The 16,252-nt window shown below is 44.5% G+C and overlaps 1 protein-coding gene and 1 long non-coding RNA gene across 2 annotated transcripts in view; one reads left to right on the top strand and one right to left on the bottom strand.

The window, feature by feature from the left end:
- FLT1 (fms related receptor tyrosine kinase 1) overlaps nt 1-16,252 on the bottom strand; it is a 159,816-nt gene that overhangs the window by 74,693 nt on the left and 68,871 nt on the right. Inside the window, exon 11 of the mRNA XM_032496382.1 lies at nt 7,585-7,699. Coding sequence (XP_032352273.1) covers nt 7,585-7,699 — 115 coding nt within the window. The remainder of the gene's footprint in view (nt 1-7,584; nt 7,700-16,252) is intronic.
- Nucleotides 1,243-6,092, top strand: LOC116668588. The gene is made up of 3 exons (XR_004325779.1): nt 1,243-1,360; nt 1,809-1,911; nt 5,964-6,092. It is a non-coding gene; the product is annotated as an uncharacterized LOC116668588 (long non-coding RNA).

Genomic DNA, 16,252 nt, shown 5'->3' with positions numbered 1-16,252 from the left:
GAACCATTGGAACAGCCCTCAGGTCCTTCTGAGGGGGCAGGAGTCGGCTGTGCCATCACTCAACAAAGGTAGCATTGCAGTTGGGGTGGTTCCCAGAAACTCTCCTCGCCGAGCCCCAGCAGGAATGGAAAAATAACAGGAAAGCAGGTCCTCAGGAGACCGGGGGCTACGACATCCGACTCATTCGAGGGCTTCAGGCTTATTTATCTGATGCTGCTGGCGTAACAATTACCGACCTGAGGCCGAGCTGCAGGCCGGCACGTCCTACTCTAACGAGGTGGTCAGCTCCACGTCAGGGAGAGGGCAGGTGAGGCCCAGGTCTGCCCTTCTGCTGGGAGGACCCACGATCGTGGACACCACTTGGCAACAGGAGACTCTTTGCTGTTTGGTTCTGTGACGGGTGTGCTAAGTGAGCAAGGACCGAGAAGGCCAGACAGCTCCCTAAGACCCTCGCGTGTGTTTGTAGGTTAGAGTCTCTCAGCCTGTCCGTTCCTGCTCTACAAAAGGAAGCTATACGTTACCAATTAACAATATCGTTTTACTAGACTTTAGTGCTGCTGTTTGGCAAATGAGCTCTCACAGAAACATGAGTCATCAAAATGGGTGACCTCGAAAACACTTTCCAAGCTGTGATGTTGCAAAAAGTGATGTCTCCCCCCCCCAAAAAAAAAAAAAAAAGGCAGGAATAGCTCAGTGGTAGAGCACGTTCTCAGCATGCATGAGGTCCTGGGTTCAACCCCCAGTACCTCCATTAAAAAATAAACAAACCTAATTACCTCACCCCCCAAAAAAAAAAAATTAAAAAAATACAAAAAGTACATTATACAGCTTAGACTGCCCTTGCTGTCTTCGTTTAAAGATAAAGATTAGTAGTGTGAAATAAATTGAGAATTAAAAAATTTAACCCAATTGTGCAAAAGAGGGAATGCATGCTATATATGAAAAATAAAAAGCTAATAAGTTTTTCATATTTAAAATAACAAAAAAGGTTGCTCTAGTTATTTATAAATCATTGCAGCCTGTCTCCTCAGACACACAAAACTGGTCACAGACTCTGCAATTGTCGACCAGCGAGTGTCCGAGCTGGAGTGTGACGACCCAGAGACTCACGGGCTAAAGTCACACAGAGGCCGAAATGTGACGACAGACTTTCTAAGACGGTAACAAAAATTCTACAAGAAGTCGTAACCCTTTTCTGAGTTGCTAAGCAATGTGGTGGGTACTTTGTGTTCTCATATCCCTTCCAATAAGTTAAGGTATTTCTGTCTTTAACCTACAGATCAGGAAGACTAAAAAATACACGCCTGTTTGTTTTAGCCAGCAAGTTCACTGCTCCCAATTCTCTGTAATTTTCACTACAGTAAGTATTTCATGATGATTCCTCTTCTGTTTGTTGGATGTTCAATTACATCTACTGACCTAGCCTCTGTGTATTATTGAAAGGATGGGAAGTGAAAGTGTCTGCCTTGGGTGGCATTTTTCATTCAACTTTGCAGACATTTATTGTTTGTGAAGGCACTGTCCAGATGACATGAGGGAGCGGGAGGTCAATCTGATGCAACCCCTATTCTTAACCTCAAAGGACTACTTTAAGGCAACGGGGAAGAATGTCCCTACTTGAAGGTCAGGTGTATATTATTCTCTCTTTGTCAGAGAAACACTCTCACGAAGGCAAATAACCAGTGGAGGAGAGTATGGGGTGAGCTCAGGTGTCTCGTTCTCTATCTTGATTATTAATCTTGACAAGAGGTGGGCAGTAACAAAGTCTGGACAGCTGTTCCTTTTAATGACTACATCTACCACTTCAGAGTCATGGATGAGACGTTGAAGTAGCTGGAAGAGGAGCTTGTAGGTGGCAGTGAGAATGGAAGTATTAGCTGGTGGCGGCCGGAAGGACAAGAGAGACAGCAGGTAAGACTGACTCCTACTTACGGTTACCAGGGGTGGGGACGGATAAACGGGGAGTTCGAGATTTGAAGATATTAACTACTATATATAAAATAGATAAACAACAAGTTTCTACCGTACAGCACAGGGAACTATATATTCAATATCTTGTACTAACCTATAATGAAAAAGCCTATGAAAGCAAATACATGCATGTATATGCATGACTGAACTGTTATGCTGTACACCAGAAATTAATGACATTGTAAACTGACTACACTTCAGCTAAAAAAAAGTTTTTTTTTTTAGTGTTTTATGCAAGCTGCAAGCTGTTTTCCAAATGATAGTGTAATATGGTTTTAAAATATGATTGATAATGCAAAAGTTGAAAATAAGGAAAATTTAGGAATAAGATGGAACTTATAACCTGTGATCAACATTAAAATTTATCTGCTTCTAGAGGATATTTAAGTTATAAATCAAAAGCACATTTTCATGAAAAACAAAATTATATGACAACTGATGCACAGATTCTATAGAGGCAGAAAAGGAGGCCAGCTGTGAACTGCAGGTCAGTGTAGTTTGGACCGAAGACAACTTTTTACAGGACAGAGGTTTTCTGAGTTAAGGGGACAAATCTGATCGCCAGTGCTCATAACCAAATACTGTTTCAAGAGGGGAAAAAAAATGGAGATAGTAAAACAGTTGGAACACTAAATATCACTTTAAAGGAGAAAGTATTTCAGACTCAAGATTGAGTTGCAGAATGTGTTTGAAATTAAAATCATACGTTATAAGGGATACCAAAAGAAGTTCTCAAGGATGTCTGCTTGTGTTAGTTCTATAATTAGTTTCCATTTGCCACAATGTTCTTAGTTCTGAACCTACACTTTGGATGCCTCTTCTGGCCCGGCCAGGACTGCAAGGATTAAGATATTAGCAACAGACCCTTAAAATCCATCCTCTGGGTCTTTTTGTATGGCCCAGGAACGCTGATGACAGCTGTCGTCAGGTCCTGTAAATCTGGAAGTTATTCATACTCCTTCCTTCCTTCCCTTTCGCTAACCCAGTGATTCACTACTACAATGTGGTTGGAACCTCACGGAATAGAATGAATGGGATGCTGTGTGTAATTCAGCCTAATTTCCAGCACTAGCTTTTAAAAATAATCTCGGGATGTTTCTAATACAGTTTCCTTTTAAATGTTTCAGGGAGAAATAAAAGATACGTAAAGGTCATGGAAGAATCTAAAATTATCTCAGGGTGGCACATTTGGGCCAACTGATGGGAAAACAGAACGTGAGAACTAGACAAAACTGGGTGGCGTGTGGGAAACGGAACCCAAGCTGTCATTCTGTGACGAGGTACTCATGCTTCTCTGATTGGACGTGTCTCTGACGGCACACACACTTCTCAATGAAGCCTTAGAACGATTTCAGTGGGAATGTTGCTAAGACGTTAAATTGTCGCCATCTTCCAGCCTCACAGAATTAATGCTATAAAACGCATGTCCTGTTTTTTTTCCCCCTCACACAGGGTTCCCTCTACTTCCTACTCCATCTCTACAAACCAGCAGTCTGGCAACTGCACTTAAACAATACCGAAGCTGCACATTTGCTAACAGCAACTCCGGTTGATGACTCACTTTTCACAAATCTAGGCCAAAACTTGGCCATAAGGAAACTGAATTTTATTGTCCTCGGCACCCTTCCTTGGGTTAAACAAAACAAAACACAACAGTGAGGGGAAAAATCCTGTCCCTGAAATCCAACAGGTGGTCCAGCAGGACCTCGCTCCACTGCTGGCTGGAGTGGGGCTGCTGGGTGTGCTGACTACATGCCTGTGGGTCGAGGGGTCACTGTGCTCTAAGCTAGGATTTTAATTTGCTTTCTTAAAATGTACAGAAAATAAAAGCAGTTTTAATTGTAAAGACCAGTGCAAAGAATTCTGAGATAGCAAAACTTCCATTTGTCATTAGATTTTTTTCACACATACACAAAAATATATTTATAGATGCTAAAAGTAAAATTAGTAAATTCTTCTAAATTTAGGACAAGTTAATAACTCATAGTCTAATGTTAGTTACTGATAGGATGTGTGTGTGTGTGTGTGTGTGTGCATATATGTATATACGCGCACACACACATAGTTTGGAAGGAGTATTCAAAGTTTTTTCAGTGCAAACAGTAGTTTCACAAACAGTCTTCATTGCATATGTTCAGTCAGTTTGGGGGACTGCAGCAGGGTATATATGACAATCTTTATAACAGGCAAACGAGGTAGGTCAGATATGAGCTCCATTTTTCTGGAGGAGGGAACTCAGGTTCGGAGGGGTGAACTGATTGCACGTGGTTATGCACACTAGAAAGCACAGAGCTTAGCCCACGGCTCCTGACTGCAGGCTGGATGGCACCAGGGCCAACTGTGTCTGGAGGTCTATATTTAAAACCTCTGTATAACTACAGAATTACAAGACAATAAATTTGGCTCAAGCATGCATGAAAAAAAAGCAGGTACGTTTATTTCATGCAGGGCTTTTTTTTTTTTTTTAAGCTTTTTTATGGGAGTGGGGAGGTAACTAGGTTCATTTCATTTTTTTTATTAATAGGGCTACTGGGGATTGAACCCAGGACCTCATGCATACTAAGCATGTGCTCTACCATTGAGCTATACCCTCCCTCTCACCCAGGTTTTCTTAACTCTACTCCCATCTTTTTTTTTTTTTTTCTTTTAAAAGTTACTCTATATGGAATCAGGTTGCTATTTCATGGTTCAGGCTAAGCAGAAACCTCACCTAGTCTTTTCGTTTCCACTTTCTTTTCTATTGTATATTTAGGTGGCTGGGATACCAAAATAGGACTAGAAGCTACGCTTGAAATGAAGCTCTTAAATTCTTGTTTTACTATCCGGCGGTTCACAGTGCGACCACCTGGTATGGTCAGGAAAAGGCAAGCCTGCACTGACAAGCTCAAGGGCATCTTGGAGTTTCCTAGTACGACGTGACCACTCGCTCGCTTTCTACTCTGGGGCAGTTTCCTTTCTTAAGTCATGTAGTGTCACTCAAGTTAAAACTTTCAGGTTTACAGAATTTCCTCTTTAAGTATGTCATTAAGCTGCTCTCTTACCTAGAGCCACACATCATGGAGCGTTTTAAACCACAGTTCATCTGTATTAGAGAAAAAGAGCTGTAAGCCACCCACAGCAATGCCTGTAGCTAAAACGACTGTTCCTAAGTGAACAAGTGACTGCCGATATTATCAGGCAGGCTGTCAGCACCTTAACTAATTTCTGTATTGGCTTAGTTGGCAGAGCACTAGATTTTGGCAAAGAAAGACTTTGGTTTGAGTTTCTCATATGCCAGTTTTTTGTTTTTTAAATTCTCTTTGTCCATTTTATTATTATTTTGGTGGGGGTAAGTAATTAGGTTCACTTATTTTTAATGGAGGTACTAGGGATTGAACCCAGGACCTCTTACAGGCTAGGCATGCACTCTACCACTGAGCTACACCCTCCCCCACCTCATATGCCAGTTTTAAGTTGTATGACTTTGAATTAATCATCGTATTGCCTCAGTTTTCCTCATCTTTAAAATGGAGATAACCACTCTCTGGCCTGCCAAAGAATGATGCAGGCATTACATAGGTCACAAAGTTTTACAGAATGAAGAATCCAGGTGTGATTTGTTATTGTTAAGCCCTACATGGGTGGTGGAGGGAAAACAGCTCAGTGGTAGATCTTAGCATGCTTGAGATCCTGGGTTCAAGCCCCAGTACCTCCACTGGAAAAAAAAAAAAAAAGGCAAACAAACAAAACTCAGTAATCAAGTCCTACATGGAGAACAATGCCACCTACCTTGTTGCCTTCAAACGCAAAGAAGGTAGCTGAACAGGTAACACGAGCATAACCAAACTAAAGCAGATGGTGTCTGTGTTAAGATTATTCGAAATGAAGACATGCATGTGTAAGTAGACACTTCAGCAAGCGGTGATTTGATCAATTTTTTTTCCTTTTTAAAGCATCCCTACCCCTGGGGCCTGATAATAGATGTTTAAGTGTATTTTTCACTCATTCAACAGAGAAACAAGCCGCCAGCTCTGAGACCTGCTGAGATTTGCCTGGCTCCCGAGCTGTCAGCTCCCGCCACGGCTAAGGAAGCTCGGGGGCGTGAACGAAGTATGTGCGAGAGGGACTTTTCTCCATGCCTGCCAGAGCCCGGTTAGGTCAGGGAATTTTGTTCTAAACTGAGGTATAAGTGACAACATTATATTGGTTTCATGTGTACAAGGTAAAGATTCAACATTTGTATGTATTGCAATATGATGACCACAGTAAGTCTAGTTAACATCCATCAAAATATGTAGTTAAAATTTTTTTCCCGTGATGAGAAATTTTAAGACCTATTCTCTTAGCAACTTTTAAATACGCATTTTAGTATTATGATTGTCCCAGTGCTGTACATGACATCCCAATGGCTTATTTATTTTTTACCTGGAAGTTTGCACCTTTTGCCCCCCCTTCACCCATGTATCTACCCCCTTACCTCCTGCCTCTGGCAACCACCAATCTATGAGCTTGGTTTTTTGTTTTTTTTTTTAGTTCACATATAAGGGAGGTCATATGGTGTTTGTCTTTCTCTGTCTGACTTACTTCATTTAGCATAATGCCCTTAAGGTCTGTCCATGTTGTCACAAACGGCAAGATTTCATTCTTTTTTATGGCCAAATTATATTAGATTGTGTATCTCTACCACATTTTCTTTATCCATTCATCCATCAATGGACACTGAGGTTGTTTCCATATCTTGGCTACTGTAAGTAATGCAGCAATGAACATGTGGGTGCATATACGTTTTGAGTTAGTGTTTTTGTTTTCCTCAAGGGTTTCTACCCAGAAATGGAATTGCTGGATCACATTGTGGTTCTGCTTTTAACTCTTTAAGGAACCTCCATACTGCTATCCACAGTGGCTGTATAATAACACCAATTATGTTGCCACCAACAGGGGACGAGGGGTTCTGCACATCCTCACTCACATCTATTTACTTCTTGTCTGTTTGACGACAGTCATTCTGACAGGTGGGAGGTAACAGCTCATGGTGGTTTTCATCTGCATTTCTCAGGTCAGGGAATCTGATATACTGTGTGTGTTTTTCTACCCCAACTGAGTGAGGCTTTGTCCTTGCAAAGACAGAGGGGAAAACAAGACATTAGGTGAAATGGGAACATTTGATTTTAGCCTACACTCTTGTACTAGCATTTGCTTGTTTACATCCCACTTGATAAATGCCAGAGATTCTCAGTCCTGGTTATGTTAGAATCTCCCAGGGAGCTTCTGTGAACCCTGGGCTCCACCTTAAAGATTCTGTGATCTTTTATTTATAAATAGTTGGTAGAGTGGTAATAATTGGTGGAGCACACTAACATGCAGCCAGGGCCGAGAGCCACTGACGGGGACCAGTCGGATGTTCAGGAGCCTGGTTCCACCTCTTCCACTGGGACCACGTGCCCCTTCCCTTGGAACCGGTGGTCAGCTGGTGAGTCCAGCAGTCTGCGAAGTCTGAAGACATACTGCCTTTCTTCTCTCAGAATTTTTGTTTGAGCTTTTGAATTACTTCCGGCTCCCATTAACCCAGAACTGGAAGCTGAGTGCGTGTTTTTGGAATAAATATCCCAATGCTTTTTTTTATACAAACAATACCTTATTCTTTCCTTCTATTACTGCCGTGCGCTGAGTGATGCTCTCAATTCTGTTTCCTACGTTGCTGTCAGCATCCAGGATAAGGGACTCTTCATTACTTGAGCAAAAGTCATACCTATTTTTAAAGAAAGGAAGTCATCACTATGTTGCTTTGCAGCCTGGTCCAGCCCATGGTAATGCGTGAAAAGAAAAATTTTCTTCTTTTCCTTAGATTCCTCCCCCCGCTAATATCTATCCTCAAAACTTAAAAGTAGCAAACAGATTTTGCCTGATCTGGGAAAAACCCTACACCAGTGTCTCTCCATCCATACCTTCCTGTTCTAAATGTTAAATATTAAATAAAAATGCATATTCAAAAATTTAGCATTTTGATTTTAATTAGTTCCTAGTGGAGGAGACATGCAAACACAGGGAAAAGAACGAAGTTACGTTAACGAATAGAAACCTCAGGGAAATAACAGCATTTCACATCTATAAAAGGATGGCCTTTAATGAGAAGACTCCATATTACAGCTAATTTTTTCCAGGGCTAATTAAGTGTGTATGGAAATGCACATCACAGAGCAGTTATTATACTCAGTCTATTTCTTTTTGGGTTTTGGGGGCCATGGCAAACTCTTCAACGTCTCAAGCCTGAAGTATTATAAGTGTGTGGAGGTTATCTTTAAGATCTTTTTTCCTTCTAAAAGTCTACAAAGTCTTATTAAAGCAGCTGGTGGGGTACCAGACCTACATCTGGACCTTAGCATGGTCTTTCCAACGCCTTATCATCAGCAGATTTCTGTCCTCAGACAGTTTACTCCCCAGGTTATTGGTGTAAATCTCTATGGATTGTTTATTATGTCCGACGTACCCGAGGTTATGCAGGAGTCAAAAATCCAAGCAACAAAAAAGACACTCAAGTCCACTCTAACCCAGGCGGGGCAGTAGTATCTTGACTGGCCTCGCTGTGCGATGGCTTTTCCCAAGTCAACACCCACAGAAACTGCCAGGCCAACCCTCTGAACGACCTGGGTTCTAGGGGAATCCTTTTTGCTCCAGAAGCTTCCACAACTGCTCTGAAGACAGCCTGGGCTCCTGTGACTGACAGGGCCGCCTGCAGGTCAGTCCCGACCTGCCGTTCCAGCCTTGCCCATACAGGCACCCCTGGTCCTGGGTAAACCGCTGTTTGGTTCAGCTCCTCCCAAGAAGGCCTGAGTCGTAGTCTCAGCCTGACTTCTCCTAGCTGTATGACAGTTTCCTGCTCTTAAAAACAAGACTAAATTGCCACCTGCCCTGTTAACCTCATGGGATTAGACAAGCACTAAATGGCTTAATTTGCTCGGAGAAGTTCTGTGAATTACAGGCACTGTAGAAAAGTGAGGGACTATTCTTCCTGTGTCACAAAGGGCTGCAATTGACCTCCATCCTCACTCACCAGCATTCCATAAACATTTGTAGACATACAGTCCTGGGTTTCTGATACATACTGTTTCTAGTAGGAATTTTCATTGCTCTTCATTATTTTCAGACACATTGATGAGCAGAGACATAGCATCACTCATCACCCAGACTTAATAATTATCATGACTTTTCCAGCTTTGTTTCATCTACCCCAATTTTTAAATTTTTTTTGTGAACTATTGAAAGCATGTCATTTTAGCCCCATTTTAGTGTATGTGCCTAAAAATTATACACTTTTTCTAATTCAATGACAACCCCATTATCATACCTAATAGCATAAGCAGTAATTCCCTGGTGCTGTCTGGACCTGATCCATACATCAGATTCCTCCGAATGTTTTTAAAATGTCTGTTTTTTACAGTTTAGAGTATAAGACTGAAGAAAAAAAAAAAAAGGACTAACCATTCCTTGAGGAATTTCTGTGATTTTGACCAGGAGTTCCTTATAATCATCAGGTGAGATAAATGAACAGCCTACCTCACTGATTAGTAGAGAAAACGGAACCAAAGAGAAATTACATACTTTCTCCTTTACTGGACATACTTCAATGATAAAGTTTTAAAGTCATGAGACAGGTCATTTTGCCCTATTTTTCACCACCAGTATCCTCCAGTCTCTAGACGAGAACACCTGTTTTGAACTCCCGTTTGATCTCACATCTTTCACGCTCGCAGGGGCCCGTGTGCGCAGAGGTAATGGACGTGAACGCCTAGAGTCGTACTTGGTACTGCGACGCCTACGAGCTGAAGCTCTCTGCATCGGAAAGAGAAGCTTTTAATTTCATTCTTTCTTCCTCCAAGAAGTAGAAAAGAGAAGGGAGGCCTTAGACAAAGCTCTTAATTTCATGCTCTTGGTTGTCAGGAAATGCAAAGAAATTCGCTGGAGTAAAGCAGGTCGAGGCATTTCCCGAGGGAAACGCAGTCGGCTGTGAGTTCACTCGGGGCCGTGGCTGCCAACCTCCACCCGCCACCCACCCCCTCCCCCCATCCTACCCCCTCCCCCTGCCCACCCATCACTCTAAGGGCAGCTACTGACTTGCACAAGCTCTGGTAGAGAGAATATAGGCCAGACTGCCTGCTAGCTCCTCCAAACGAAAAGGACAGATTCTGTGGCTCTTTTCCAACTTGGGGCCTGTTATTTTTCCCTCTTTGTCATTGGAACCGTAAAAATAGAATGTCATTTAGAAGCCTGACTATATAACAGCACTTGAAAAGAGATTTAGGGGGAGGGGGATTTGCCACAGCCTTAAGAATACATCAAGCTCTTAAGGAAGTAGATTGTGCCATGTTTGAAGATGCAAAGATAATCACTGTGCTGGGAACCGTCTTGAGGGGGGAGGAAATCGAACAACAAGAGGAAAGCAGCGTTCGCTCCTGATTTCGCACAGGAAGCCCTCAGCACCTCCTGCCAAAGGGAGATAAGAAAGCTCCCAGGCACTATTCTGGACAAGGCCACCGTTATCAGCCTCAGCTCCTCGCCATCCTCTCGGGGCTCCAGGCCCCGGGCCTGTCCTAATGAGCTTTAGGACTCCTACCTCCATTTGCATGCCGCACGCCAAGGACAATATCGTGGAGGTATTTATAACCTTGGAGAGGCGGGGCAAGGTTTCCGGGGTAAGAGTGTACTCCGTGTCATCTCAGCTGCCCCAGAGTGGAAACAAATTCGTTTCAGACTAGAGATTGATGGAAATAAATGAAAAGACTGCAGCCAATGACGCCTCCAACAGACAGAGCTGGGACCCTCCACGTGACACGGCAGTCAGTCGAATGCCAAGTGGGAGACACCTGTGAGGCTCTCCCCTCTGGTCAATGCCACCAGACACGTGGTGGGGAAGCACCTCCCTCCGTGGGTGTAGAGGACGTTACTGACCGTGTTACACGCTCTGGGTTTTTTCCTGTCGCGCTAATGGATTCGCCCTGTTCCCTCCATGCTCATAAATACTTGACTCCTCGGTGGCCAAAGATGGATGAAGGCAGACCGGGGCCAGAGCAAAGGCAGAGCCAACCCTGGGACTCAAGCTACAATCTTGACAATCTTGACTATCTTGACTGCCGGTTCCAGCCAGCAAGCCACAGGTTGTAATATTTATACCAAACACTATGTGATAATACACTCTACTGTCATTTTCTACTGTGCTAAGTGACTCATACACACTGTCTCACTGATCTGTACAACATCCTGAAAAGTAGGCACTGTCACCCCCTGTTTAACCGATAAGGACACGGAGGATTAGAGAGGTTAAGGAAGTTAACCTAAAGGCTAGACAGCTAGTGAGCGGCAGAGGCAGAAGCCGTCATCCTGGAGTCTGCGCACGGAACCAGCACACCGCGTGTGATGTGACACCCGTGGTCTCGCGTCTTCTGAAAACAAGCTGTTCTACGTCAGCGCTTTGTATGTGGGAAGAAAAGGCTTTTCAGGTGTTCACTACACACATCCCATTCCTGCACTGGGGATGAAATGTCTTTTTTTTTTTTTTCAGCCATTTTTACATAATATGATCAGCTTCTTCCCAAATTTGGCAAACAGCTCCCATCAGACACAACCAGAACGTACTGAGTGCCCACTGTGTGTGTGATCTGCCATGACAGTTCACATCTGTCACCCCAAGGTTTCTAAACTCAGTTCCCATGCACCCTCATGAATCCAGCACAGGAAACACAACGCAGACTGTGCACCCACAGGTACCCTCCTGGGCCCACCTGTGCTTTTCCTTAGGTGTTGGCTTTGAACCATTCCGATTCAGATGTCCTTGAACCCTCCTGCCTTCCGTTCCCCTCCCCCAGCCTAAAATGCAGAGCTAGAACTTTCTTTACAGGATGGATTGTTGTATCTGGGGGAACCAGAAGGGAGAGGTGAGCTTTAGCCACTCACGGTTCAGACCTGTGTTTTCTTTGGAGGGATTCTCATATGAGAAAACAGCAGACTCTCTGAAGAGCCAGAGGAGGGATGGTTCAGCCCTTCATTCAGCCCTTCTAGAAATTGCCCGGTTTAGTACTGTTATGTGCCTGTTACGGTACCCAAGACTCGTGTAGTTGCCCTGTGTGAAATTCTCATTTCATAAATGGTTTCTAGCATGTTTAATAACCACCCCAACACTGGAAGGTCTACTTTACAGCCAGAATCTTGCCTAAGAGTTTTGTGGTTTTCTTTTAGGGTCTCCTTCCACCCTATGATAAATGATGTTAAGCTGACCTTTCTTTCAAAATCTCTCTTCTGCTAAATCGGACTCTTGCTTGGCTGAAGGGATATCAGTTGTTGCTGGGCAGCTGGGGGAGCAGCTGTACACACTGAAGCTCAGCTAATGCTCAGCTACGCGGTGAAGCAGGCATCACGGGCCTCATCTCACAGATCCTTTTACCAATAAGGAAACTGAGACTCAGAAACATCAAACGTCTTGCTCAGATTCAGGGAGAAAGTAGCAGACCTGGGGTTAGAACCCAGTATTCCTCTTTCCACCACGGCAGAACTCAGTCCGTCACACAGGATGAATTCGTTCCCAAGGAGCACTGCCCCCTCCCCCCAAAAAAACCTTTACCACCATGCCTCAGAGTCTCGTTTTAGAGAGGAAACTCTGGGGTTCTCTGAATCCAGCAGGTACAAAGTCAGACACCCAGAGAAGTGAAACACTAGCTTTCAGGGCAGAAGTAGCGCCTAGTCCTCTGAGGCAGAGAACAACTCAATAGTCACATTTTTAAAATTGAAGTACAGTTGATTTACAAAGTCATGTTAGTTTCTGGTGTACAGCGTAGTCATTCAGCTATATAAATATTCCTTTTCATATTTTTCATTATAGGCTGTTATAAGATACTGAATATAGTTCCCTGTGCTCTACAGTAGGACCTTGTTATTTATCTCGTCATTACATTTTTTACATACATTCTGGTTAGTTTTAGTTACGAAGATGTTTTAATGCTAAAATATAGAAAATCTTGGCCTTCTATAGGCTTGATGAATTTCATTATATTAAAAAATCTTGCAAAAATTTTAAAAATCCAACTTTTATCAACTTTTTCCCCCCTGATAACGTAACACTTTTGTCTGCATGATTCCAGAACATGTTTGGGATGAAGCTGGCCTGTTTTATGAAGAACACCACTACCTTTACAGCAGGCGGCTGGCTTTCAAGAGGGCCTGTGGGATGGGACTGGGGGACCACAGTGGGAGCTGAGCATCCCACCACCCATGGCTGCCTCCTGGGAGTCTGAGCCATTGCCCAGGAATGAACGTATATATTAATTTATAGTTAAAGTGTATTTAACTTGGGGAAGGAAAAAAGAGGCTCTAGAAAGCTCTGCAAAGTCCCAAGACAGTCATCTCCCCCTCTCTTCTTTTCTTTTTTGGATGATGAAAGGTGAGGGTTTCTTGCGTGGATTCTGCTTCTCTGTTTAATGGGATTTGACTGCACATGCTGGGAAGAGAATCCATGTGTAAAGAATGTGGAATCATTCTAAGTTAGGAAGCAAAGGGGTAGAGCAGTCAGAGTCAGTCGAGGAGGGAGGGTAGAGTTCAGTGGTAGAGCGTGTGCTTAGCATGCATGAGGTTGTGGGTTCAATCCCCAGTACCTCTGCTACAAATAAATATCTAATTCCCCTACTCCCCCGAAAAAGAGTAAGTCGAGGCTGTAAAATGTCTTTTTAAAAAGTGGAAAGAAGGAAAAATAAATCAGAGAACTGGCAGCCTGCCAGAGGGCAGGGCCAGGGCCGGCTCCCCATCGGCCCGCCAGCCTGCAGAAGGGCCTCGTGTAAACTTCCCGCTGCTACTAGGGGTGTTGTCAACACGTTAGTGACAGTGTGTCCGAGCCATCAGATTAACAGAATTGGCCAGCACTATCTTTTCCCCTTCTCTCACATTCTCTTCAAACAAATCAAACAATACAGGGGAGAGGATGCTGGCAGAGAAAGACGCAGCGTTGGGGAGGAGTGTTTAGACAGAAGGGTTCCTGCTCCTTCTGCTCCAGGAAAAGGGCCTGGGCCTTCGGGGTGGCCAGTGGGTCAGGCTGGGGAGATTCTGGAGAGGGGATTTTCCTGCGGCTGTGAGAGACCCTGGGATGCCCTGGATGGAGCCCACAATGAAAATGACTCCTCGTCTGAATGGAGCCGGGAGCAGGGAAGACTTCGGGGACTGACGGCTGTGGGTCAGCTCTTTGGACAATGGTGGAGTCCTGGCCACCTCTGTTTAGATAAGAGCTTTTCCGCTAGCATCTTGGCCTGCCTTGCTTCCTGCTCTCGAAGGCCCTGGGCTCCATTCACCCTCAGAGCAAGGCCTGTCTTCCCAGCCTCTATTCTCCTGCCTCCTCGCTCTCCTGCTCATTTCCACCAAAAGCCCCACGGATCCCCCACCCCTGACGCTGACTCTCTCTCCTTTAGGGCCTCTGAGCCAGGGGCCAAGGCATCCTGACAGAGCTACACTGGGGCGACCGCGAGGCTGAAGGGTGGACACGTGCTCGGCCGCACCCAGACAGGAGCCTCCGAGAGGCCATCTATTTTCTTCATTCATTTTTCTTCCTAGTGAAAGACTGGCCAGCTGAGGAAGGGTGATTCGATAAATGAAAAATCTTAAGGGAAATGTTAGGAGTGGCCACAAATAACATCCTTTCCTCTGACACATTCGGGGAGTCTTAAGGTATCAACTCCCATCACTCAGTGAAGACTACTTCAAGCTATTGTGACATTTTATTCTCATAAAAAGGAAGAGAGCAGATTACTTCCTACATAGGGGTCAAGACTGAAATCTCCAGGAGGACGGCGGGGGCGGGGGCGGGGGTGGGGCATCACACCCAGCACGGATCCTACAGCTAGTTGAACCTGAGCTCAAATCACGGTTTTGCAACTTTCTGGTTACGAAACCCTGGACAGCAAGATGGGGAGAATCATCCTCCTAGGAAATTGCTCAGAGGACTGGCGGTCTTTTCCATCCCTTAAATAGTTCTGAAAATGCTGGCCCACACAATCCCTTTTAACAAATTCTGCTTTGGAGTCATGCCACCAGTCACCACGGAAGGAGGCTGTGGTGACCAGTCCCGTGACGCTCCCTGTAGCAGAAGCGTGGTCAAGGGGGTTATCTACTGCAGCCCACAGAGTGCAAGAGGAGAAGTCATTTTTCTCAGATCTCAGTTCCCTGAAAAGCTGTAGTTCTCTTGGTCAGTTTTTATCTTATGAGCCCCTTAATCTTGCAAATGTCTATTTCATTCCTCTTGCCCTCTCTTGACAACAAGTAAAGCACGTGGACCATACCTCTGTCCTGGTCTTAGCCCACGTCCTTCTCCTTTCATCCAAATTTGCTAAATTATTCATCATCCTTTTTGTGAACCATCATGAATTCTTTGCACACGGATGTGGCCTTAACATCGCCAACTCAAAAGAAGCACGCCTTACTGGTTTTCTCATAGGGGCTCAAAAACAAACAGAAGGGAAATCCTCAGCACACACGAGGGTGATATTAAGTGAATGACTTGTGAGACCTGGAACATGGCGGTCAGGTCATTAACGTTAGTGGTCATTTCATCACTGGACCGGATTGAGAGCTACTTAAGAGCGAGGACTGTGTCTTATTCATCATCTTAACCTCAGGGCTTAGCCCAGCTACCTGGGGGACCGCAGAAGAGCACAGGTGTCTCTAGCTCAGTGACAGCTCAGTGGACCCTGATAAGAGCCTGACTAGCTGTGGACTCAACCTCGTGTGTCAACCCTCCCATCCATCACTTACCTCAAACGTGTTGAAAAAGGGGGCACTGCTGACCCTCCAGTGACCTCACATATAACCCCTCAACCAAGCGCCATGTCACCACCTTTCAGGGCTGCCTGCTCCCAAGGAGGAGCATTAATGACACAAGGCCCTGGCTGTGACCTGGATGAACCCATCACAGCAATATCCGTATCTGACAAACTGAGAATCGTGGACAGTTTCAACTCAGGCAGTGACACTGACATGTGGAGAAGAGCCTTCTGGTCTACCAGAAAATGCTCCTCCCCTTTCTCACGGGTAGGCAATTACCAGCACCATCTTATTCAAACAAAAAATGATTGGTTCACACATATTCTATTTAAGAAGTAAACTCAGATCCTCCAAAAGAAGTAGAGGAATTAGTTCCTTCTGTTACTAAGAATATGTTACCAGAGGTAAGTCCAATACATGGGGAACCATCAGAACACAGCTGAGCGCGAGCTGGTAAAGCATATGGAGCCCGTGGGCCACCCTAAGCTGGACAGCGCTGGGGGCAGTGAAC

This window comes from Camelus ferus, chromosome 14 (genome assembly GCF_009834535.1).
Source record: "Camelus ferus isolate YT-003-E chromosome 14, BCGSAC_Cfer_1.0, whole genome shotgun sequence".
NCBI classification, from domain to species: Eukaryota; Metazoa; Chordata; class Mammalia; order Artiodactyla; family Camelidae; genus Camelus; species Camelus ferus.
This window is presented reverse-complemented; position numbering and strand designations above follow the sequence as displayed.